Source organism: Dasypus novemcinctus, chromosome 3 (assembly GCF_030445035.2).
Source record: "Dasypus novemcinctus isolate mDasNov1 chromosome 3, mDasNov1.1.hap2, whole genome shotgun sequence".
Classification (NCBI taxonomy): Eukaryota; Metazoa; Chordata; class Mammalia; order Cingulata; family Dasypodidae; genus Dasypus; species Dasypus novemcinctus.
The window spans coordinates 150,623,440-150,649,965 of NC_080675.1; the positions used below are offsets into that span (position 1 = coordinate 150,623,440).

A 26,526-nucleotide genomic window follows, 5' to 3' on the forward strand; every position below is an offset into this window, starting at 1 on the left:
TCCTGCTTGGATGTGGGCTTCTCAATGGCGAGACCAGGCTTGATTCCTGCTTAAGTAGTTAGTGCTTACTCGGTAGACCCTGGGTGAAGCAATGATTGGATTGGTTCAATGGGTGGAAGGTAGGTGGCCCAGGTTTAGGTCACCTAATCAAACCAGGGTGCCGCCTCTGCCTGAAAGGAAGGATAAGATGCTAAATGAAAATATTTTTTTAAATTTTTTATTTCATTTTAAAATGAAAATATTAATGGTCATTTATTGAAGGCTTACATTAAGCCAGTCACCGAGCTTCATTTGCATGATTTCATTGTGCATTTGCATGATCTCATTTAATCCTCAATTATCGCAATGAAATAGGAAGTTTGATGCTCAGATTTTAAGTAACTCAATTTACTGAAAGTTTGACTTATAGAATAAGATGGATATTACTATTGCAGAAATGAAATATCTAAATTTGGCACATTTTGAGTCTAAGGAAAGTCAAGATGTGGACTGGTTGCATATTTTATTCACATGAAACTATCTATCTGGCCTAAGTAGAATGTCAGTAGACTGACAAGGAAGTTTTTGCCCGATTGTGAAGACTAACAAAGCAACAAAAAAAAGGGCCAGAGGGAGCAGATGTGGCTCAAGCCATTTGGGTACCTCCCTCCCACATGAGAGGTTGGGGGTTCAGTTCCCTGTGCCTCCTAAAAAGATGAACATACAACAGAGAGACACAGAGCGCCGACAGCAAGCACAAAACAACGAGGGGTGGGAGAAATAAATAAATCTTTAAAATAAAAAAAAAGGGGACCAGAGACTGACCTCATTTAGAGAAATTTGACATCAGAACATTAAGTATTTAGTATCCCAGAGCCACCATTCCTTATCCATCACCATGGAGGACAAGTCTGGGGTCTGAACTGCATAGAGAAGAGTAATGGCCCTAAATGTTGGGGGAAAAACGACTGAAATTAAGAAAAAGTTCCCCAAGTCCATTCCCTGAGGTCTAGGAGAAAGGCTCTTATCCCTCCAGTCCAATCACTCCCACCCAGCTGAATACCTCTCACATCATTGAAAACAAAACAAACCACACCAGCTCCAGGGGCTCATTTTGGAACTAGTTGGTGTTCCAGAAGGGGCTGCTCCACCTGAAAGTGGTTCCCCAACTATAATCATTAGCACCCCACCTCCACAACATTGGAAACATACACATACACCTATGTTTAATGTCTTTAAAGAAATCAATTCACTTAAAAAAAAACACATTTATTTAAAAGGGCAGCATTATAACATTACCATAAGTCACTTCCCATTTTAAAGGTGTCTATAATTACAGTTAAAATAATACAGTGTTATTAAAATCTAGCTAGATACTGATGACTGCAGAAAACGGTGATATTGGGGACTTTCTTTGTAATCAGAGATTAGCAAGTGTTGGAGAAGTGATAAGGAGTAACAATAAACTGAGGATTTATTCTGAGTTAATCAGAAAAGTTCAAAGAGGAAACAGAAGAGGGAAGATCAACTTTCTCACTCTTTGATTCAATGTTATTTTAAGGCAAAATCTGTGCATCCCCTTAAATCTTGTAAGCTCCCATTGCTGGAGAATCCTGACATAGAAAAGCAGAGATCAAGAGTAGGAAGGTATCTAGACCTTCCAACAGAGGCCTCAACTGTCACTCTTGTCAATTGACAAGTTTGTATTTAATGCCTACTGTTTGTCAGACACTGTGCCATGCCCACAAGATACAGAAATAACCAAGATTGAGGCGGTTGCCCCCCTCCCAGTGTTTACAGCCTAGTCGTGGTGGGGAAAGAGAAACAGTAAATGCCACAGCTGACCACAGACGAGTACAAGGAGATCAGGTGGCTTGGTAGGACTTCTGGGATGAGGGGCTTCAGAGAATTCCTCTCTAAACTGTTGACATTTGAGTCAAGACTTGAATGATTAGAAAGAGTCAATCACAAGGACCAGGGACCAAGTATTTGTAGCAGAAGTCATAGAAGGTACAAAGAGAGGCATGAGTCAGGAGCATATTTGCACTATGTGAGAGGTAGACAGAAGACCAGGAGCAAAGCTGGGGGCAGGAGGGGGGAGGCAGAGGGAGATGAGGTCACAGAGGCAGGCAGGACTTCGAACACGTAAGGAAGGCACTTTGGGCCATGGTGGGGAGTTTTGATTTACTTCCATTGCAGATGAGGATTTTAAGCAGTGGAACCAGAAAGCTCAACTTGAGTGTTTCAGAGCTCACACTGGCTGCTTGGTGGAGAACTGACTAGTTGAGCAGTCAGGAGGCCAGTGAGCAGGATACTGTAAGGATCCAGGCCAAAATGAAAGGGCTGGCACTAAGGTTGTAGCATTGGATGTGTTAAGAAGTAGCTGGATTTGAAGTGTAGTCTGGAAATGAAACCTGGGGTGGCTTGTTGCTCTTAAGGGGGAAATTAGCAAGAATTATACATGTGTTTAAGTCAAGGTTCCAGCAAGATTTTCCCCTTGAGGTTGTTGGAGATGAATGAAAATTGGAAAGGGAACAGCTTTCTCCCTGTGTAATTCAATGGTATTTAAGGCTGAGACTCTGAACCATCTAAGTCCAGTTGAAGATTCACACCTCTCACTGCCTTCTTGGAGACACCCGTAGATCAAAGTCTCCAACTTGAGGCAAGAGGGAGAGGCATACTTGTAAGGGTGGCAGTCAAGTATCAGTAGGGGTCACATTTGCTGGGACACCAGAACTGCAGCCATGTGGACTTCTGGAGCTCAGGAGGGGCCAAACCTCAGGTCGAAGAACCACTGGGCTCTAAGTCACAGGTATAACAGAGCAGTTAAAAGTGTGGGCTCCGAAGTCAGTGAGATATAGGTTCAAACCTCAATCCATCCATATTTGCTCAACACCTGACTATAAAGAAGGGGTTTGGCCCCTGTCTTCAAGGGAAGGCAAGAGGACAGAGTCAGATAAACAAAACGAACCAAGCATAGGATAGAGAACTCCACCTCTCAAAGCCACAGTCTCTACGTCCATAAAACGGGGAAGATAGTCCTTGCCTTGTTCTAAGGATTAGATGTGTAATAAATGTAATAAATCCTTAGTCCAGAGCCTGGCACGTTAAATGTCAGTTCCCTTCTCCCTTTCCCATCTTTGGCATTTTAAGTAAATCTTGTACTACTAATGAGGGGGCAAAGGGAGTCAGACATGGTCCCTGCTCTGTAGGAGCCTAAAACACTTGTATAGGGTGACCCAACAAGCACCCACAAACAGCTCAGTCAGTGGTTCTGTTCCTGGCTGCTCATCACAGTTGTCTGTGGGGCTCTTTTAGAATTCATGTACCCATATCCTTCTCTGATTTGAGAGGTCTGGGGAGGGCCTGGGCTCCCTACTTTTAAAAAGCCCCACTAATGAGACTAAGCCACCAGGGTTTAGAACTGGGGCAGTGATTAGTAACTGAATGTAAGAAAGCCACCAAGATAAAGCCCCTAAGAGTCAAGGCAGGCCTCCTGGAAGAGGAGGACCATGGCTAGGCCTGAAGGACCCAGGACGGAGCACCAAAGAGGTGGACCAGTGGATTGTGGGAAGAAGCCTGGGAAGGGCTGGGTTTGGGTAGGGAAGGCCAGACCCAAGACTTTTGCCCTAACCAGAGGCAGACAGGGGGGTCATGTGCCCCACAGGCCTCAGCGTTCTCAGTAAAAGCAACAGGTCTGCTTGACTTCCTGGCCAAGGGCGCTCATAAACCTGAGCTGCTGCAGCCGGGCCAGGGAAGAGCCCCAGGGGCCAACAGGCCCACCTGATGGCTCTCTGCAGTTACTTTTTTCCTCTGCTCAGTTTTGCTCCTGAGTCTCTGCTCCAGTTCCTTGGCAATTGTCCTCCCATAGACCAGGACCTAATTCCAGGCTGGTTGCCATAGGCTAGTGTTACCCAATAGGCCAGGACAAGCATGATTGTAACTGGAGCAGGAGAGGGAAGGTGAAGAATATTGAAGGGCAGAGTGAGAAAGTTTTCTTTTCTCCCAGTTTGACTGCACATGAAGGAGTTTCAGTTGGTGCTGAGTTCTCAGGCCCCTCAAAAACTTGCAAATCCTCCTTGTCAACAAAGACAGCAGACCTCTTCAGCAGGCAGTTGTAGCCAGTTAATACCCACTAGCTGAAACATGTTGTCCTGCCTTCATTGTGTTCATTTTTTACCTATTTATGCCAGTGTAAGTGCTTTTCCATTACAATCGTGATAGAAATCTTTGCAGAAAGAGAAAATGATTTTTTCTCAATTCAGCCCTGCCTAAAGATCAAAGTGGAGCGGGAGGCTGTGTGCTGTAGAGAACAACTCCAGTGAAGAACCTTGAGCACGACAGTGTTGACACAGAGGCTCTGAGAGAGTCAGCCACATCCACCAAGATAAGGATAAAAGCCAGAAAATGCCAACTCCCAGTTGAGGGACATTCTACAAAATGCCTGGCCAGTATTCCTCAAAACAGCCTGAGAATTGGCACACAGTCAGGAGGACCCTAAAGAGACACGACAACTAAATAATAATATGGTATATTCGTCAGTCAAAGGGGTGCTGATGCAAAATATCAGAAATCTGTTGGCTTTTATAAAGGGTATTTATTGGGGTAGGAGCTTACAGATACCAGGCCATAAAGCATAAGTGACTTCCCTCACCAAGTCTATTTTCACATGTTAGAGCAAGATGGCGGCAATGTCTGTGAGGGTTCAGGCTTCCTGGGTTCCTCTCTTCCCAGGGCTTGCTTCTCTTTGCTCTGTATGCTTACTTCCTGGGGCTCCACTTAAGAACTCAGCATCAAACTCCAACATCAAAACTCCAGCATCAAAAAGCCTCCAACTTTGTCCTTTGCCATGCCTTTTATCTGTGAGTCCCCACCCACCAAGGGGTGGGGACTCAATGCCCTAATGACATGGCCCAATCAAAGCCCTAATCATTATTTAATCATGTCCAGGTACAGACCAGTTTACAAACATAATCCAATATTTATTTTTGGAATTCATAGCTATATCAAACTGCTACATGTGGTAACTTGGATGAGATCTTGGACTAGAGAAAGGACATTAGGTAAAAATTAAGAAAAGCTGAATTAAATATGGCCTTTAGTTAATAACAATGTGCCATTGTTAGTTGTGACAAATGGACCATACTTATGTGAGATGTTAATAATAGGGAAAACTGGATGTGGTGCATATGGGAACACAATAATACATCTTTGTAATTTTTCTGTAAATCTAAAACTAAACCATCCTAAAAGAAAAGGTTATTTAAAAAATAACAATGGAAAAGCAATGGATTTAGAGTAGCCAATACAAATTTCAAAATGGAGAGTTGGATAATTTACCCTAAATTATTTCAAAAATTTTTGAAGCTATAGTAATCAAAACAGTATGGTATTGGTGTAAAGGTAGATCAACAGGTTAGTGGAAGAGATCAGAGAATCCAGAAATAGACCTACACCTATTTGGTCAATTTGGAAAAATCTAAACACTTTTAAATTTGAGTGGTTAAATAATCAGGACTTTGAAAAAAAAATAAAACAACAACAAAATGACAAGCAACACAATTTTTAAAAATGAGCAAAAGACTTGAGTAGACATTTTTCCAAAAAGGAAATACAAATGGCCAAAAGGCACATGAAAAGATATCTGACATCGCTAGCTATTAGAGAAATGCAGATCAAAATTACAATGAGATATCATTTCACATCATATAGCATAGCCATTATTAAAAACAAAACAAAACAAAAACAGAAAACTACAAGTGCTGGAGAGTATGTCTAGAAATAGGAATACTTCTTCACTGTTGGTGAGAATGCAGAATGGTGCAGCCTCTGTGGAAGAGGATTTGGCCTTCCCTCAGGAAGCTAAATATAGAACTGCCATATGATCCAGTAAACCCACTGTTAGGAATATATTCAGAAGAACTGAAAGTAAGGATGAGAACAGATATTTGCACACTAATGTTCATGGCAGCATGATTCACAATTGCCAAAAGATGGAAACAAGCAGCATTACTGTACGGTGGAATACTATTCAGCTGTGAGAAGAAATGAACTGGGGAAGCCCATGACAACATGAGGATACTTGAGGATATCATCTTGTGAGAAATAAGCCAGACACAAAAAGATGACTATTGTAGGGTCTCACTGATATGAACTGAATACAATGGGTAGACTGTGGAGTATAGGTTGGTGGGAGAGGGAATGTGGGCTGAAAAGGGGGAGCTGATGCTGGATGTATTATAAATGTGTGGTAATGGATGGAGGTGATGGTAGCACATTATTATGAATGTATCAAACAGTTGATTTATGGATGTGATATGGCTGCAATGGAGGTTAATGTTAGTAGGGAGAACAGTTGGAGGATAACAGGGATGTATAATAGTGACTTTGGCAGCAGTTTGAGGATTGTGGTTAATAATGTAAATATAAGAATGTTCTATTACAGGGTGTTAAGAATATGGTGATACATGGGAAAATATAACTGATGTAACTTATAGACTATAGTTAACAATAATATTGTAATATTTTTGTAGCATAAGCAAAGAAGGTACTAAATCAATCCTAAAGATAAAAAAAGAATGAGGTTTAGTTTTATGAGATATGAACATGATAAAGTATTTTTTCTTTTTCTTTTTCTTTTTTTCATGCTAAAATTAAAAAGAAACAAAGCACAATATATACTATCCACAGATACACATGTCTGCAAAGAATTAAAATACATCAGAAAAATACACACTAAATTTGTGGTATTGGTCACCCCCGGGAGGGGGTACCAAAGGGTTCTTCAACATTATCTATATGATTTTATTTCAATTATTTTTAAAAACCCAAAGCAAATTCTAGAAAATAACTTAGTCCTGCATGGGGGCAAGGTAGGTGTTTATCAGATGAGTTGGAAGTCCTCAGGCAAAGCCCAAAGTGGGCCTAGACCTGGCAGACAGCGCAGGTGCAGGCCCAGCTCCACCCCCTCCAAGCTGGGGCGCCGCAGGCAAAGGACTTAGGCTGTAGTGCCTCTTTCCTCACCTCCCAATGGAGATAATCACAGGCCTACCACACAGGGTTGCTGTGCGGATTAGATGAGTTAATGTGTATGAAACTCTTGGGTAGTGGCTGGCTCCAGGATCATTTTCTTCATTCACAAGGAGACCTTGATCACGTCAATTAACCAGTCTGTGCTCATCCGCGTATCTTTCTGAATACTGGAGGAACAATTGAGTTTGCTTTTAGGATTAAATGAGATAAAGGTGCCTGGATAGAACTTTTTTGAGTAATGCTTCCATAACTTGTTGAGCTGCCTTTTGTCTATTCCTTTATTTTTTTAAATTGGAAGTAAAGTTTGAAGAAAATATCTAGAAAATGTCAAGAACATTTTGCTTCAATTACAATGAAAAGTAATCAATATTACCTTGAAGGCCCCTTCCTGTTCCACATGTGCGTATTCATTTTCCCTGTTTTCATGAAAATGGCCTGGCTAATTTGTCTTCAAGTTCCTTGGAGACATCTTAGCTTTAAAAGCTTATAGTTATCTCTTGTGGAATATGTCCTTCACCTTGAGAAGATATTACTAGGTGTTTGCTATGAGGAAATATGTTAACCCATCTGCTATGACTTCGGTGACTGCTCTGTAACTTCACTGGTATACAATGTCTTTGAGTCACTTTTTTTTTTTTTTTCATTTTAAAATGGGGAGCAGGTGAAGCTCAGTGGTTGAGCACCTGCTTCACATGTATGAGGTCAGGGGTTTCATCCCCAGGACCTCTTAAAAAATTTTGTATTGAAGGTTATTGTGTACATGTGAACATAAACAATAAATGTATAGTAAACCTTATGAACTTACCGAAAAAACATGCTTGGCATAGGGGACTTCCATACATCACCCCACCCCCAATACCTTGCGTTGTTGTGGAACATTTGATTCACTTTTAAGTCCAAAGCATCAAGGTGATTTGTCTTGACTTCTCTCTCAGGCCTGACTATAATCGTGAGACTGAAAGATTAATATCCTTCAAGCTTTCCCTTGGAAAGTTTCCTTTTTAAATAAATCTAAGTACAAGGAAAAGTGAGATGATTTATAGAAAGCTGCTAAGAACATAGCAGTACAGTGGCTACAGCAAATACGGTGATGGTTCAGAACGACTGGACCTTGAGAAGCACAGCCGGAGGCCTGGCTGTGCTGGTTCTGAACCTTCTGGAAGTCCTAGGTGTGAGAACCAGGGGAGACCCAGAGGCCATCCACCTGTAGGACGCTGGCCCTCTGGTCTCTGCCCTTTCAGGCAGGGTCTGTGCTTCTCTGCACTTGCCTCTTTGGCACTGAGCGCTGGCCCACCACCGGGGCCAGGAGGAGGAAGATGCAAGCAGGGGCCATCACCCAGGATCATGCAAGTGCCCTAGGCACCTTGCGTGTCTTGCTCTAGTCTCAGCCCTGCCTGGCACCATCAAAGGGAACCAAATTAGAAGTTATTAAGTACCTAGTATATGCAAGTCCTGGGGGACTCTGTGGGAACACGGCTAGGTTTCAGTCTCCCCTGAGCCACCCTCCTGGGTGAACATATTCATCCCAAGCATCTTGAGAGTAATAATATGGCATGCATATTAACTAATTGCTGCCAGACGATGAGACAAATGTATCCATCAGAGCCAAGTTGCTATAGTTGTCCCAGTCAAGGCATCCTAGACAAGTTGACAGCCAGCTTACTTCCAGACTTAGGAGAGAGCTCAGTTAAAATTAGCAGAGCCATCTAGGCAACATGCATTTGACCACAAAACTACAAGCACAGCAGAGACCTGCAGACTTGTGGGCTAAATAAGTACTTATTTTTTTTGCCCTGAGTGGTTTATTATACTGCATCATTGAGGCAATAGATTGGTAGAAATTGGCCAGACCAGAGATGTATATGAGTGGGTGGGTAGGAGGTAGCATTGCCAAAGGCTGGGATGTAATTCCTATAGACAGAGGCCCGAGCCCCCCTGCTGGCTCCTCCTCTGGCTTGCTCAGCTCCAGCCCTCTTCAGCTCTGAGCCCTTAGTTGCCAGTGCCTGCTGTGGTCAGAAAGATTTTTACCTTGCCCTAGCTCACAGGCAAAAAATCCTGAGGCTGGTGAGGGAGGCAGCAGGCATCAGGCACAATGGCAGCCTGGGACCTGCTTCCATCCATAATGCTCCCAGGCCTGATTGATTGCAAGACAGTCTGCCCCATCATTTTGTTTCTCCAGACCCACTTGGACCTCACGAGGCAATGGGCCCTGCCCAGGAGTTCACTTGGCCACATAACCTCATCACAGGGCTCCATGGTCATCATGGGCACCTTGACTTTCGTTGGGCCTGTGCTCTCAGCCTTGAACAATTGGATGTAGGGAGGGAGACCCACTTGCCACCTGCCTTAGCCCTCATGTCCATTCACCCCTAGTCCTGTCACCTCTCCTGTGCAATAGATTGGGTTCCCTAGAAATACTGCCTGAGTCAGGATTCCAGTGCACGTGATTTTTCAAAGGAGTGCTCTTCAGGAAAAACCTGAAGCAGGAGAGGGAAGAAGAAAGAACAAAGCAAGGATGTGGTCTCAGATAAAGTTAACGCTCTGCCTCCTGACTCATAGGGGGCTCTGGCACAGGTCTTGCCTTCCCCTGAGGCCCAGGGCTCAGCCTTTTGATGGCTGCAGGTGAGTGGTGGCAGAGGTGAGGGTGAAACCTCCTGGATGAGGTGGCTCAGATCAGCCGAGGCAATTCTCCAGTGAAGGGAGGCAGCCAACACTCACAGCAGCTGGGGGAGGGGTGCCTCAGCCAGGTAAGGGGATTTGGGGTCCCAACAACATCCACTATAGTCCCCTAAACAGATGGCAAGTCTAGTTACTTATCTCCAGCCCCATTGCCACTACCCTGGTCCAAGCCACCATTGTCTCTTGCCTGGAAGACTCAAAAGTCTTCTCAATGCTCTGTACATGTCCATACAGTTCCACGTCTAGTTCAGCCTTTACACAATAGCCAGAGTGCCCCTCAAAATATATTAGTCTTATTGAGTTGCTCCCACACCCTTCAGTGCTAAGAATAAAATCCAAAGTCCTTGCTTAGCCTACAAGGTACTGCAGTATTTGGCTATAATTTACCTTGGCCATTTGTTCCCTTGCTTACTGTGCTCCAAGCCACACTGACTCTCAGTTTCTAGAATGCACCAAACTTTTCTACCTCAGGGCTGTTTTTAAAAATTTTTAATTAATTAATTAATTAATTTTAAAATTAAGTTAATAGATTACAAGGAATGTTACATTAAAAAACATTTAAAAAAACAATAAACATAAGAGTTTCCCATGTATCCCACTCCCCACCACATCATTTTTGTAAATTGTATTTTTTTGAAGATATATACATCACAAAAAAAGTTACACTAAAAAATATAAGAGGTTCCTGTATACCCCCGGCCCCCCCACCCCACTCCTCCCACACCAACAAGCTCCCCCATCATTGAGGCATACTCATCTCACTCGGTGAACACATTTTGGGCCACTGCTGCTCTACACAGATAATAGTTTACCCTGTAGTTCGCACTCTCGCCCAGTACATTCAGGGTTATGGCAGGATATATAAGGTCCAGCATCTGACCCTGCAATATCATTAAGGACAACTCAAAATCCCAAAAATGCCCCCACATCATATCTCTTCTACCCTCTCCCTGCCCTCAGCAACTACTGTGGCCACTTTCTCCCCCTCGATGCTGAAATTTCTTCTATTACTCGTCACAATAGTTTTAAAGTAGAGTATCAGTAGGTCTACTCTAGTTTATATTTTATTCCTCCGTTCTGTGGACCCCTCAGGGCTTTAACACATGCCATTTTCTCTGCCTGGTGTGCTCTTCTGCCTACTTTCTGCCTGATTCATATTTATCCTTCAGGTCTTAAATTTGACTTTCTCTTGGAAACGTCCTCCCTCCCCGCAATCTCTTTGCCTAATCTGTTAGACATCATTTCAGATGTTACTTCCTCAGCTATAGAAGATTCCCCTGTGCTCATACCACTATGCATTTTATCTTCATAGCATTGATCACCATTTGGATTTCTATTCCTGTGATTCTTCAAGACTCCAGCTTTCTTGACTGAAAGCTACAAGAGGTCAGGGACCAGGTCTGATTTGTTTACAGCAGTGTGTCAAGCACAGGAACATAGTAGGTGAATACATAATAGGTGAATAAATAATTTATAATAGATCAATAATCACGAGGAGAACGAGCAAATAAACGAGCCAGACACCCGGCAAGTCCCAAGGTGAGTCAGCTGTACGCTCTGGGTCCCCTGTCTTGGAGGAACTTAGTCTTGGGAGCAAGGTGAACAATCACAGACCCAGGCGATGGTTCTATACAGGAGGCACATGTATGATGTCGCATTGCAGAGAGTACGAAAGCCTTCACAGAGAGGGGAGGCAATGATGGGGCAGAAGATTGCCAGAACAGCAAAGCACAGACATTCCAGACTGAGAGATGAGGGGTGTGAGGGTGGGAAGCGACGGTAGCTAGAGATGAAGAGTTGGGCAGGCAGGATCTCGGAGGCCCTGGAATGCTACCCTGAGGGGTCAGGGCTCTATCACCTGACCATGTGCCAAGGCATGCTTTCAAGAAGCACTGGTCTCACAAGGTTGTTTTTCAGGTTTTGTTTTCCATTTTGAATTTATTTTTAATTATGCTAAAATAAACATAATATTAAATCCATTTTAACTATTTTAAATGGATAATTCTTTGACATTAAGTATATTGACAATTCTGTGTGACTTTCACCACTATTTCCTAAACATCAAAGGAACTTTTGGCTTGTGGAGAAAGCTCTGTGGCTGAAAGACACCTCAGGACTCCATTGGCTTACTAAAGAAATAATGTTTTTAAGGTTTATATTGCATGGGTGCCTTATGAGGAAATAAAGTAGTGCATTTTGGGGGCAAAAAAGCATACTACCAAGTGTTGTGTGTGTCATCTCATTTAATCTTCATATTACTATCCCCATTTCACAGATAAGCAAACAGGCTCTGAGATGGGTGGTTACTTGTTTGAGGTCAAATAGTTAATAAAAGATGCAGTCAATGTTCTGATTTAGTGCTCGCTTTGGCAGCACATATACTAAAATTGGAACGATACAGAGAAGATTAGCATGGCTCCTGCGCAAGGATGACATGCAAATTCGTGAAGCGTTCCATATTTTTGAAAAAAGAAAAAAAAATGTTCTGATTTAATAGCTGGAAACAGCAATTCCTTAAATATTCCAAATTAAAATGCTAATTATCTCTGGAGAGGGCTGAAATGTCTTCAAGGGCACTTTTTAAAACTTGAACAAAAGGTTTTGGCTCATTAACAGACTGTGAAATGAATTTAACAAGATAGGATTAGCATTAAAAAAGAAGAAAAGGAAAGAAAACACTAGACAGCATCACTGAAAGAAAAGGTAAGCAGTTTCATAAAATCTTTTTTTCAGTTATATGTACACCTAACTTTTCTAGAAAGCTGGTGCAAGTTAGGATGGCACACCAGGCCTCCAGAAGCTGAGGAAAGTCCACCTTTCTTTGACTTACTGGATTTGGGGAAGAAATGATTCTCAGCTCACTGAGTCCTTTGACCAAGCCTCTCTCTGAGTGTGGCCAGTTTAGTGCCAGTCTTTTCTCTTTCAATGAGACCATTTCAATTGCTCTTTGATTAAGGACAGTTTTGTTTTGTTTTGGTTAAATTTTCTTTAATGCATATTTTTTATTAGAGAAGTTTTGAACTTACAAAACAATCGTGCATATTGGCGGAATTCCCATACAACACCCCTCCACCAACACCTTACATTGTTATGGGACATTTGTTACAGATTATGAAAGAACATCATCAGACTATTATCACTAACCATGGCCTATAGCACACATTTGGTATATATTTTTTTATACCCCCCCCCATTATTAACACAGTAACTTCTCTGTCATCGATGCAAGAATATTACTACAATATTGCTGTTAACTATAGTCCATAAGTTAAATTAATTGTATTTCCCCCATGCATCACCATCTTTTTTTTTCTCTCTCTCTCCCCTTCCCCCTGCCCCAGTAGTCTGTTCTCTGTGTCTATGTGCTGCGTCTTCTTTGTCCGCTTCTGTTGTCAGCAGCACGGGAATCTGTGTTTCTTTTTCGTTGCGTCATCTTGTTGTGTCAGCTCTCCATGTGTGCAGCACTATTCCTGGGCAGGCTGCACTTACTTTTGCGCTGGGCGGCTCTCCTTACAGGGCGCACTCCTTGCGCGTGGGGCTCCCCTACGCGGGGACCCCCTGAGTGGCAGGGCACGCCTTGCGGGCATTGGCCAGCTCCACACAGGCCAAGGAGGCCCGGGGTTTGAACCGCGGACCTCCCATGTGGCAGACGGACGCCCTAACCAGTGGGCCAAGTCCACCGCCACCATATTCTTAACACTGTGTAATAGTGATATACATTTGTTCTAGTTCATAGAAAAACGTTCTTGTATTTGTACTATTAACCCAATCCTAATTCATCTCCGATTCACTATGTTATTCAGTCCCTAGATTATTCTCCAGCTTTCTTTTAATTGACATTTACATCCCTAGACTACCCCCTTTCAGGCACAATCCCATTTATAAACCAGCTGTGTTAGTTATCTAATTGTAATGTGTTACCATCAACTCTATCCTTTTCCACACTTTTGCAGTCAAGCTAATTAAAAATCTACACACATTAAGCATTAGTACCCCTTCTGAGTCTTCATCCTATCTCCTAATAACCTATACTCTAGGTTTTAATGCTATGTGCTTATTCTTCATATTTAGTTCATATTAGTGAGATCATACAATATTTGGCTTCTTGTGTCTAGCTTATTTCACTCAGCATAAAGTCCTCAGGGTGTGTCCATGTTATCGTATGTGTCCCAATTTCATTTCTTCGTACAACAGCATAGTATTCCATTGTATGTCTATACCACGTTTTGTTTATCCATTCATTGGTTGATGGGTACTTGGGCTCTCTCCATCTTTTGGCAATTGTGAATAATGCTGCTATGAACATTGGTGTGCAAATGTCTGTTCACATCACAGTTTTCAGTTCTTCTGGATATTTACCTAATAGAGGGATTTCTGGATCATATGGCAGTTCTATAGTTAGCTTTCTGAGTAACTGCTTAACTGTCTTCCACAGAGGCTGCACCATTCTACACTCCCTCCAAGAGTGAAGGAGTGTTCCTATTTCCCCACATCTTCTCCAGCACTTACTGTTTTCTGTTGTTTTAATAATGGCCATTCTATTAGGTGTGAGATGATATCTCATTGTAGTTTTGATGTGTATTTCCCTAATGGCTGGCTAGTGATGAACATTTTTCATGTACTTTTTCTCTTTGTAGAAATGTCTATTTAAGTCTTTTGCCCATTTTTAAATTAGATTGCTTGTTTTTGTATTGTTGAGTTTTATGATCTTATACTTTATATAGTATGTAAATCAAACCCTTTTGGGATATGTGGTTTCCAAATATTTTCTCCCATTAAATGGGCTGCCTTTTCACATTCTTGACAAAGTCCTCGAATTGCAAAAGTGTTTAAATTTAAGTAGGTCCCATTTATCCATTTTTTCCTTTCATTGTTCATGCTTTTGGTGTAAGGTTTAAGAACCTACCACTGTTGTTGGATTCCTCTTAGGTTCTGGACTATGTTACATAAAAGAATTTAAGAACATGCTGTTTAGTTAGGCCAATAGCTTATTAAGGAAAGGAGAGAAGAGACTAGAAATGGGAGAAAATAACAGATTACATGTTGCCAGGTATACTTGCAGACTGGTCCAGGCAGAGAAGGAAAAAGGGCGATTTTGCCTATCTCGCTTGCTTTTTAAACCATTAATTAATTTTATTCCTCCCACATGCTAATGTTCAGGGGAGGGGTCCCAGTTGTTGGCTGTTTTGATTGATTACTCCACCCATCAATTCCCTGGGGTGGAGGGGGATGATAAGGCTCCTTGAGAATATCTAGGGCTTTTTCTTGATACCGGACCTCAAGGAAAATTCTCACAGGTTCTTACAGCTGGTTTCTGGTGGCAGTCTTTCTCTCAGAAGATTTCCAGGTGGAATTTATGACCACTGTGGTTTTCTGCTAGGTTCCAGATTTGTCTTGTCATTCCCTAAACTAGCCTGCTTCACCACCAGGTCTTGAAGATGTTTCCCTACATTTTCTTCTAGGAATTTTATGGTTCTAGCTTTTATATTAGGCCTTTGATCCATTTTGAGTCCATTGAGTTATTTTTGTATAAGGTGTGAGATAGGGATACTCTATCTTTTGGACATGGATATCCAGTTCTCCTAGTGCCATTTGTTGAAGACTGTTCTGCCCAGCTGGGTAGGCTTGACAGCCTTGTCAAAATTCGACCATAGGAAGCAGATTTGGCTCAATGGATAGGGTGACCACATGGGAGGTCCAGGGTTCAAACCCAGGGCCTCCTGATCCATGTGATGAGCTGGCCCATGCACAGTGCTGATGCACACAAGGAGTGCCCTGCCATGCAGGAGTGTCCCCTGCATAGGAGGGTCCCACACAGAAGGAGTGTGCCCTGTAAGGAGAGCCGCCCTGCATGAAGAAGGTGCAGCCTACCCAGGAGTGATGCCACACATAAGGAGAGCTGATGCAGCAAGATGACGCAACAAAAAGAAACATAGGTTCCCGGTGCTGCTGACAAGAATCCAAGCAGCACAGAAGAACACACAGCGAATGGACACAGAGAGCAAACAAGAGGGTGGGGGAGAGAAATAAATAATAAATCTTTAAAAAAAACACACACAAAAAAACTCAACCATAAATGTGAGGGTCTGTTTCTGAACCATCAATTCAGTTCCACTGATGTATATGTCTAACTTTAGGCTTTTACCATGTTGTTTTTACTACTGTAGTTTAGGTGATATGATTTAACTTTGTTCTTCCTTTTTAAGATGTTTCTGGTTATTTGGAGCCCCTTACTCCTCCAAAAAATCTGTTTCCTTTTCTTTAAAAAAAAGTTGTTGAGATTTTTATTGGGATTTGTTGAATCTGTGTATTAATTTGGGTAGAACTGACATCTTAACAGTATTTACTCTTCTAATCAATGAATGTGGCATGTTCTTCCATTTATTTAGGTCTTCTTGGATTTCTTTTAGCAAAGTATGGTTTTCTGAATATAAGTGCTTTACATTCTTTTTTTTTTTTTTAAGATTTTAAAAAAATATTTATTTCTCTCCCCTTCCCTCAGTTGTCTGCTCTCTGTTTCCATTTGCTGTGACCGCTTCTATCCTTATCAGTGGCACTGGGAATCTGTGTTTCTTGTTGTGTCAACTCTCCGTGTGTGCAGCACCATTCTTGGGCAGGCTGCACTTTCTTTTGCGCTGGGCAGCTCTCCTTAATGGGACGCACTCCTTGCGCGTGGGGCTCCCCTACGCGGGGGATACCCCTGCATGGCATGGTGCTCCTTGTGAGCATCAGCACTGCGCGTGGGCCAGCTCCACACTGGTCAGGAGACCCTGGGTTTGAACTGCAGACCTCCTATGTGGTAGGCGGATACCCTATCCGTTGGGTCAAGTCTGCTTCCCTACATTCTTGGTTATGTCTATTCCTAAATATTTTATTCTTATAGTCACTATCATAAATGGAATTTTTCCCGACTTCCTCCTCAGATTGCTTATTACTAGTGTATAGAAACACTACTGATTTTTGCATATTAATCTTGTATCCTGCCACTCTGCTGAACTCATTTATTAGCCCTAGTAGTTTGTTGTAGATTTTTGGGGACTTTCTAGTTATAGGATCATATCATACTTATTTTCTTTTTTTAATACATGATTTTATAGAAAAGTTGGAAAATAAAAGAACAGAGAAAAAAGGTTAAAACCACTAGTAATATCCCAACCCAGAGATAGACACTATTATATCCACTTATTTTTCTATCTATATTATATTTGTCTTCAGAAAAATTGGATACTATTGGTACCATTTTATAATTTTTTTCACCTAGGTGTTAACTTTTTTGAGTCTTGCCACAATAATTTCTAATGGTTGTATAGTGTTTCACTATAAGGATATCTTTTTGAGACACATTTACAATTTTCCCCAATTATAAACACTATGGCAAAGATTCCTGTAGTTAATTGTTGCAAATATCCTTAATTTATTCATGCTAAATTCTTGAAAACGGAATTTCTAGGTCAGAGAGTATATAATACAAATTTTTAGGGTTCTTGATATTGTAAAATTGCTAAGAGTTTTACCAATTTATACTCTAATTGTGTGTGTGTATGTATATATATATTAGATTTTGGGCTTTTCTTGTTGTTATAATTTGTCTAACTCCCTGTGTATTTCTTCTGTGGCCTGAAGGTGGAGTAGGAAGGTCAGAGAGAGCGACCACATGGCAGAACTCTTCTAAGCCTTTGTAGGAATTAACTTATTTGATCCTCCTTACAATTTTTAAGGTCAGTACTATTATTATCCCATTTTTCTAACGAGAAAAACAGAGGTATAGAGAGGCTAAGTGTAATAATCAATGTTATATAGCTAGTTAAGCAGATGGTTAAGATAGGATTTAGAGCAGGCAGTCTGGCTCCAAAGCCTACCTTCTAAATCACTGTCCTGCCTTGCTTAAGATTTTTTTAAGATAAAGGTTTCTGGTTACAGGTTCTGGTAGTCATTTCTTTCTCACCTTCCCCAAAAAAGAGAAGAAAGAACTTTTCTGAACAAACTTATATTTCACTGTTAAGCTCCTAAACCCAGTTTCCTTCAAGAGAACTTTGAAGTTTACCTGCTTGGGCCACAGGTACAGGCTCCTACTACTCCAAAGGAGCTGATCTACCTGCCCTGTGGGCTCCGATGGGAGCTGGAGGGTAGCAGGTGTTTTACCTTCTAGAGCTATCTTACTGCCCCCTCCCCATGAGCTTTCCAATCCGGGGAGTCCTGAGGACGCTCCTCCAAATGGGCAGAGTCTGTGCTCACTCACCAGAGCTAGGGAGTGGGATTTTCTCTTCTACTCCTAAAAGGATGGCACTAGGAATACAGGCTTTGTAGTCACATGAGTCTGGAGTTGAAGTCCAGCTTTGGACAAGTTTTTGTTCCAATTCTCAGTTTCCCAATCTGAAAACTGTGGATAACACCACCTACCTTGCAAAATTTTTAGGAAGAGTAAATCAGGGCCTCAGCGAATGCTGGCTCCCTCTCCTAACTCGAGTATAGCCTACTCTCAACTCCAATCTTTTTTTCTATTTTTATTTTTTAAAGATTTATTTCTCTCCCCTTCTCCCTGCCCCTGTCCCCCATTGCCTGCTCTCGTGTCCATTCACTGTGTGTTCTTCTGTGTCCACTCGCATTCTTGTCAGCAGCCCTGGGAATCTGTGTCTTTTTGTTGTCATCTTGCTGCATCAGCTGTGTGTGTGGTGCCACTCCTGGGCAGGCTGCACTTTTTTTGTGTGGGACAGCTCTCCTTGCAGGGCATACTCCTTGCTCATGGGGCTCTCCTATGCGGGGGACACCCCTGCATGGCACGGCACTCCTTCTGCGTGGCAGTACTGCATGTGGATCAGCTCATCACATGGGCCAGGAGGTCCTGGGTTCGAACTCTGGACCTCTTACATGAATAGGCGGACGCTCTATCAGTTGAGCCACATCTGCATCCCTCAACTCCAATCTTACAGCATCCTGTTGGGACTAATCACACAGCCCAGGGCAGCTTCTTTTCAAAATAAATATCCCCTCTCTGTTGACCAGAACACTCAAGTTTGGTGACTCTCAACCTTGACAGAGGAGGGTTGTCTGTACTGCCGGTGACAGTCTTTTTTTTTGTTTTTTGTTTTTTTTTTTTTTTTTTAATTTTTTTATTTTTTATTGACTTTGTAATAATATTACATTAAAAATATATATGTGAGGTCCCATTCAACCCCACCCCCCCACCCCCCCTCTCCCCCCCCCCCCCAACAACACTCGTTCCCATCATCATGACACATCCATTGGATTTGGTAAGTACATCTTTGGGCACCTCTGCACCTCATATACATTGGTTCACATTATGGCCCATACTCTCCTCTATTCCATCATGTAGGCCCTGTGAGGATTTACAATGTCCGGTGATTACCTCTGAAGCACCATCCAGGGCAGCTCCATGTCCCGAAGACACCTCCACCTCTCATCTCTTCCTGCCTTTCCCCATACCCTTTGTCCATTATGTCCACTTTTCCCAATCCAATGCCACCTCTTCTATGTGGACACTGGATTGGTTGTGTCCATTGCACCTTTATGTCAAGAGGAGGCTCAGATTCCACCTGGATGCTGGATGCAATCCTCCCATTATCAGTTGTAATCACTCTAGGCTCCATGGTGTGGTGGTTGTCCTTCACCTCCATGTGACAGTCTTTTAAAGGAAGCATATAACCCTAGCTCCAAGAGGTATGGACTATGCAACCATGGTGAAATCCATTTGACATGTCTGTTGCAGGTCTATCATCTGGAAAGTGGGGAAAACTGGATTTACCATTTCATAGGATTGATGGGAGGATAAAATGAGTTCATATATGTAAATGCACATAAAACCATGCCTGACATATAGAAGCATTTGCTATTATTATCCACAGTGTAACTCTCCCTTTATCATTTCTTCATTAAATGCTGCCTCCTACCAGGCAAGTGGAGAAGGTACACTTTAAAGTCAACCCATTGGTCTCAGTAGTCTATTTATTCTCCTTTTGGAAGTTTTGGGTAAAGTGAGGTAGTCTCCCTACTCTCTCTCCCAATGCTCTACAAGTCTTAAGAACATGTAAATTTCCAAGAATCTCCTGGGTTTCTTCTAACCACTAGATGGCCAAGCCACAGGGTGACTATTTCCTTAGGCAAGCAAACACTTTGGCCCTCCAATACAGCATTTCCTGGGGCAGGAATATAAACAGGAAATCCTGTGGGAAAAGAGCGCTGCCAAAACACTCATTCTGAGATACAGATTTGGAAGGGAGCGATAAACTGACAAATATGCCCAACCCTGCGCAACATCCTGTAAACTCTGCGTGCTGCAGCTGTTGCAGGCCTCACCCAGGGCCAAGTTGTTACTAATCCCGTTTTCCCTGGGTTCCTGAGCCTGGGAGACACCCATGGATATGACCTTATGGAAGAAAACCAGACAAAAAAACCTACATTATAAAATAGACCGTTTATTGGCAGTAGGAAAGCATTCCTTTAAAAGAGGAAGAAAAATCTGAACATTAAAGTTTCGCCCTTTTTAAGGAAAATTGGAACCAAACTTCATCGTCTGTACACAGCTTAATCACGAACAGAGGTTAAGAATTTGAGTTAATAATTAAAAAATTAATAAAAAAAAAAAAACTGAACCAAACAGTCCTGCTTCAAGATGATAAAGGGAAAGCTGGGGAGAGGAGGGGAAAAGTTCTTGCTTCCACAGAATTAATAAATTTTTGTTACACGAGAAGCTAACAATAACCCCAGTGCAGCACAAAACTGTTTCCCACCGTGTCCTGAGGCACAGCCATTTAATTCGCTGTAGTTCAAGTTCTTATGAAAACTTCCTGGTAAACAAGGGCGCACCCCCAAAGGCTCTGTGTGCGGCCTGATTGCGGAACCAAGTTTAACAGCGGGAAGGAATCGAACAACCGAGGGCACGCGCTAGGAAAGGACGCTCGCATAGAATTTCACTGTACCAGCAGTTGCCTTCCCATCTACAAAATGCAGTCGAGGAGAGCGAGTCCCGCTAGGCTTCCAGATCGAAGTCATCGCGCTCCTCGTTGTACTCCAGTACGTGCCGCTTGATCTTGGACGAGTCGACCCAGGTGACGAAGTCCTCCATGCTACGTGTGACAAGGAAGGCGGGGTCGGAGATCACGTCCGGGCCCACGCGCACGTGTCCCTGCTCCACGAAAGCCACGGCGGCCTGGAGGTGCTGCGCCATGCGCAGCTTGAGAAGCACGGTGGGGAGGCGGCGGCGGCAGAAAGACGAGGCCGTGACGAAATCGCAGAGCTCGAGGGAGCCGCGCGTGGGTATCAGGCCGAGCGCATAAAGCTTGTCAAGGAGCGCGGCGGAAGCGCGCACGCGGAACGGGTCGCGCTCGGGCAGGTCGCGCAAGCGCCGCGCTAGCTCGCGCACGGCCCGGCTCAGCTGGTTGTAGCGCGTGTAGTCCTCGCGCCGTTGTAGCCGATAACGCCGCAGCACGCGCAGCTCGTGTAGGTTGTGGTCGGTGACCTCCCAGTTCAAGAAGTCCACCTGCTTGAGCAGCTTCTGCTCGTGGAACTTAAGCTTCCGCACCATGATGGCAGCAACAGGGGCAGCGGGTCTACCGCCTGAGAGCCGCCCTGGGCGCCCGAGCGACTTCCGCCTCGGCGCGCGCAGTCCCGGCCGCGCCCCCAAAGAAGCCGAGGCCACGCCCTTGTTCCCCATTGGTTGGCGTGCGACCACGCCTCCCGGCTGTGTCTCGCGTTTGTTCTGCTTTTCCCGTTCTCTGGGACAGAGGAGGAAGAAACCCGGGAGTAGTGGGTGGGTTTTGAGGAGCCGACGGTGCAACCTATAGTATCGTGGTGGATTCCGCCCATTCTTACTTCAGCCTTTCGGGAACGCTCTGGAGAAATCTTCTCCGCCAGAGCTGAAGAGGCCCAGTTCCGGGGAGGAGGGGGGCCCCCGGGCTTGTTTGATTGAGCTTATCAACGTGGGGGGAGGGCGGGGGCTTCCCGCAGACAGACCCGTAGTCTCCGCCGTGTGCCAGTCAGGTCCTTCTTCACCCAGCGGTGGGATGGTTTCTGCCTGCCAAGTGGGCCTGGGCGGCACCGTACCTATCAAGTACTTATTCCCGGACAGTTTTCTACAAGTACAAAGTCAATCTACAGGCGAACTCCCTGGGAATCAGTATTGTTCAAGAGTTCCAACAACAGCAAGAGTTCTTAAAATCTAGCAAGTTTGAGAAACTTGGACTGTGAGTATAAGTCCTAAACTTTTCGTCCCGGCTCAAACTAATTAGCTCGACACTGGATTTAAGTTTAAAGCTCTTTCGACTAGTTAAATCTATGTTGCAAGTCAGGGTAGCCTTTCTGGACTCGCCCCTTTATTTGCCTAGGCCTTTGACGCCACCTAGCTTCTCTGCTGTTCTCTTTATTTTGTATGCCTTTCATATTTAAAAATACATAATATTTGATATGTGGCATTTAATATACATCGAACATATGCAGGTTATAAACTATAATGAATGACTACTCATGAACCCGACAGCTAGTTTAAGGAAAATAACCAGGACGAAACGTTTCTTTTGCGTATTCCCAGTCCCCGCTTCTCCCCAGAGATAAAGGTATCTACTCTCCTGAATTTTGTATTTCTTCCCCCCTTTTCTTTGGAAAAAAAAAATTTTTTATCACTGCATGCATCCCTAAATATACTGTAGAACCTTCTTACTCAAAGTCCTAAATATACCGTAGAACCTTCTTACTCAAACCGTAGCACACGAGCGCCAGAGGAGAGCTTTTTCGAAATGCGGGATGTCAGTCTCATCCCTGATCTACAGAATCAGAATGCATTTTTAAAAAATCCCTGGGTATGCCCATTACAGTTGGAAAAGTGCTGCATAGAAGACATCACTCTCTATGAAGTTTGTTAAGTGTAGCTGTAGTTGCTTTGCTTTTTTTTACTCCATAATAGTCCATTGTTTGACTCTATCTAGTTTATTAATTTATTTCCCCGTTGGGTTTTTTTGGAAAGGCTATTTTTAGCATTGCTACAATTATAACATTCTTGTACTTGTCTCCTATTGCACATACACAGGAGTTTCTGATATATGTCTTAGAGTAGAATTGGTTAGCTTTAAAGTATGTGCATGCTCAACCTCACTAAATATTGCCAAATTGTCTTCCAAAGGGGTTATACCAATTTATACTCCTTTGGTAGTGCATGAGAGTTCTCCTTGCTCCTCATTCTTGCCAACGCCTGGTTGTCAGTTTAAAAAAATTTTGCCAATTTGGTGAGGATGTGATGCATTTCTCTGTTGACTAAAGATTTCATGTGTTTCCTCCTCCGTGAAATGCCTCTTCTTCTGTCTGGATTGTGTATAATCCGGCCCCCCCCCCAAATGCCCCATCCTAATACCCATAACCACTGAATATTTTACTTTACATGACAAAGGGACTTTGCAGGTGTGATTAAATTAAGGCTCTCGAGATGGGGAAATTATCTTGGATTATCTGGGTAGTGGGTCCAGTGTAATTATAGGGTCCTTATAAATGAAAGAGGGAGAGGCAGAGGAGTCAGGAAATGTGATGATGGATGCAGAGGTCAGAGTGATGTGATTGTTGGATTTGAAGAGGAAGGGGGTTCAAGAGCAAATGAATGTGGCCAGCCTCTAGAAGTTGAAAAGGGCAAGGAAAGGAATTTTCACCAAGAGCCTCTACAAGGAACACATTCCTGCTGACAACTTCATTTTAGCATTGCGACCCATTTTGGACTTCTGATCTCTAGAACTGTAAGGTAATAAATTTATGTTTTAAGCCATTGAGTTTTAGGTAGTTGTTATAGCAGCAGTAAAACACTAATACAGGTTTGCTTTTTTCATATTGCTTTGAATATGTTTTAAAAAAATATATTACGTATATTAATCCTTTTTTTTTTTTAAGATTTATTTTTTATTTCTCTTCCCTTCCCTGCCTCCCTCCCCCCTCCCATTTGTCTGCTCTCTGTGTCCATTTGCTGTGTGTTTTTCTGTGTCTGCTTGCATTCTTTTCAGTGGCGCCGGGAATCTGTGTCTCTTTCTGTTGCGTCATCCTGCTGCAGTGCGTGTGTGCGGTGCCAATCCTGGGCAGGCTGGACTTTCATTGCACTGGGTGGCTCTCCTTATGAGGAGTGCACTCCTTGTGCGTGTGGATGCTTTATTCGTTGAGCCAAATCCACTTCCCAATGTATATTCTTTTTATTTTTTAAAGATTTATTTATTTATTTCTCTCCCCTTCTCCCTCCCACCCCAGTTGTCTGTTCTCTGTGTCTGTTTGCTTTGTGTTCTTCTTTGCCCGCTTCTGTTGCTGTTAGCAGCACAGGAATCCGTTTCTTTTTGTTGCGTCATCTTGCTGTTTCAGCTCTCCGTGTATGCGGCGCCATTCCTGGGCAGGCTGTACTTTCTTTCGTGCTGGGTGACTCTCCTTACGGGGCGCACTCCTTGTGCATGGGGCCCCCCTACGCAGGGACACCCCTGCATGCCACGGCACTCCTTGCACTCATCAGCCCTGCGCATGGGCCAGCTGCACACGGGTCAAGGAGGCCCGGGGTTTGAACCGCAGACCTCGCATGTGGTAGACGAATGCCCTATCCACTGGGCCAAGTCTGCTTCCCCTTAATCATTTTTATATGTTGGGAATGTCTTCTCTCAGTTTGCACTTTATCCCCACCTGTCACATTCCGTGAGTCTCATGTTCTTCCACTGCTCAGCATGCCTGCAGCAGGTCTCTTGATTAACTTCCTTCTTCCCTAGCTTCTCCAGCTTAGTTTAAACTAGATTCAGGTCTATGGCTTCAACCATGTGCATTTCACAACTTTCAAATTTGTAAATCCAGGCAAGATGTCTCCTGAGCTTTGGATCCGTATTCCCAACTATGTTGTCCACCTCTTAGTAACCAAAACTTGGGGCAAGCTTCAGTGAATTATGTCATTTAGTACTCACAAACCCCTATAAGATACTGTCTCCATTTTGTAGGTGAGGAAACTGAGGCTTGGAGGAGTTAATAATTTGCCTAGGGTCACAGAGCTGGTAAGTGTGATGAGTACCTGATTCTATACCATGAATCAGGTAGAGCTGTTTTCTATACCTGAATTTCCCATAGGCATCTAAACTACACATGTACAAAAGTGAAATTGTCTTTTCCACAAATATTTTTTCCCTTAAAAAAATTCTGATTTTTTTTTTTCCTTGACACTTCTTTCAGTCCTTCACTCAACAAACATTTATTGGCCATCTGTCATGGAAAAGGTTTTGTTCTATGTGATTGGGATTCATCAGGAACAAAACAGACAAAAAAGCCCTGCCTCTTGGAGCTTGTATTCCATTGAGGGGAAGGAGACAGACAATAAAAAATACATAGGTAAATTATATATGTTTGCAGGTGATAATCTGATATAAAGCACAACTGAGCAGGATATAGATCTTATTGAAAATGTAACATATGGATGTAACTTTGTCAATAAGTAGCCATATAGATGTCTATTCCAGGGAGAGACATTCCAGGAACAGACAACGAGTAGGAATGCCTCAAGACAGGAATGTGCTTGACATGTCAGAAGAGCAGGAATGCCATTTTGTCTGGAGCAGAGTGGGAAGGGAAGGGAGAGGGGAAGAAGTAAGGGGGAATCAGATAACATAGAGGCTTATAGGCTCTTATACATACTTTGGCTATTATGTTAAATGAGATGGGGATACTGGAAGATTTTGAGCAGAGAACTGATATAATGTGACTTATGTTTTAAAAGGATCACTCCAAAGGCTGTATTGAGAATAGACTGTGCAGGGGTGGGTAGACATATACTGACTGTTAGAATGCTGTTGCAGTGATCCAGGTAAGTAAAATGGTGTTTCAAACTGGGAGAGCAGTAGTGAGATGATGAGAAAAGACTCCATGTTTCAGGCTTTTGGCCTGAGCAACTGGAAGAATGTATTTGAAGGCTGCAAGCAGAAAAGATTTGGGGCCAGGATCAGAAATTTAATTTTGGACATGTTAGATTATAGATATCTAGTAGCCATTCAAAGGGAGATATCAAGGAGAAAGATTTATGAGTTTGGAGTTTTAGAGAAAGGTCTGGGCTGGAGATAAAAAAAACATTTGGACATTATCAGCATATAGATGGTATTTGAAGCCATGAGCCTGGATGAGACCATCAAAGGAATATGGATATTCCTTTGATGGACTCTAGAATATGGACTCTATTGTGGTCACCCTAATGTTCAGAATTATTTTTGCAGAGAAGAGGAGGAACTGGTGAGGTAGAAGGAAAACCACGAGAGTGTGGTGTCCTCAGTGCAAAGGAAGAAAGTGTATCCAGGAGGAAGGAGTAATCAACCAGGTCATATGCTGCTGAGAGGCTGAGTCACTGAGAAGTGACTACTGGGATCCAGTAGTGGAGGGTTTGATGACCTTGACAAGAATAGTGTCAGTGGAATATAGAGGTGATAGCCTGCGTAGAGGGGTGTAGAAGAGAAAGGGAGGAAAGGAATTGGAGACAGTAAGTACAGCTAGCTATCTCAAGGGAATTTTGCTGTGAAGAGAAGCTGAGAAATGGGCCAGAGGCTGGCAAAGGAAGTGGAGTCAAGAAAAGATAAATTTTTAAAGAGGTGCGTTAAATCTTGCCTCAAAACCCACTTCATGTGATCACCAATCCAGTCTATCCTACCTCCAAAAACTTACCCAGATTTACTTCTCCTCAGCCTCATTACCCCTGCCCTACCCGAGGCCCCCATCATCACTCACCTGTGTTATTACAGCGGTAGCCAGTGTGTCTTACATGCTGCCACCAGTGGGGTCTGCCTGGAAACCACTGGCCACAGTTCTCCCTCTCTGATTTCGCCTTTTCTACAGAATGAAAGA

The 26,526-nt window shown here is 43.1% G+C and overlaps 1 protein-coding gene and 1 non-coding gene across 3 annotated transcripts; one reads left to right on the plus strand and one right to left on the minus strand.

Annotated features, from left to right (window-relative positions):
* Positions 1-98: 98 nt before the first annotated feature.
* IMP3 (IMP U3 small nucleolar ribonucleoprotein 3) lies at positions 99-21,315 on the minus strand. Of its 2 annotated transcripts, XM_071214308.1 has the most exons (3): positions 20,628-21,315; positions 19,320-19,426; positions 15,946-18,743 (listed from the first exon to the last, which is right to left on the minus strand). In XM_071214308.1, exon 1 carries the CDS (start codon positions 21,230-21,232, stop codon positions 20,678-20,680), a length of 555 nt encoding a protein of 184 aa, XP_071070409.1. In that variant the 5' UTR covers positions 21,233-21,315; the 3' UTR covers positions 15,946-18,743; positions 19,320-19,426; positions 20,628-20,677. The 2 variants fall into 2 exon arrangements, with proteins under 2 accessions (XP_004473554.2, XP_071070409.1); XM_004473497.5 differs by lacking the exons at positions 15,946-18,743; positions 19,320-19,426 and adding an exon at positions 99-170.
* LOC111759156 (U6 spliceosomal RNA) lies at positions 12,048-12,154 on the plus strand. Its single transcript, XR_002793239.1, has one exon. It is a non-coding gene; the product is annotated as a U6 spliceosomal RNA (small nuclear RNA).
* Positions 21,316-26,526: the final 5,211 nt, after the last annotated feature.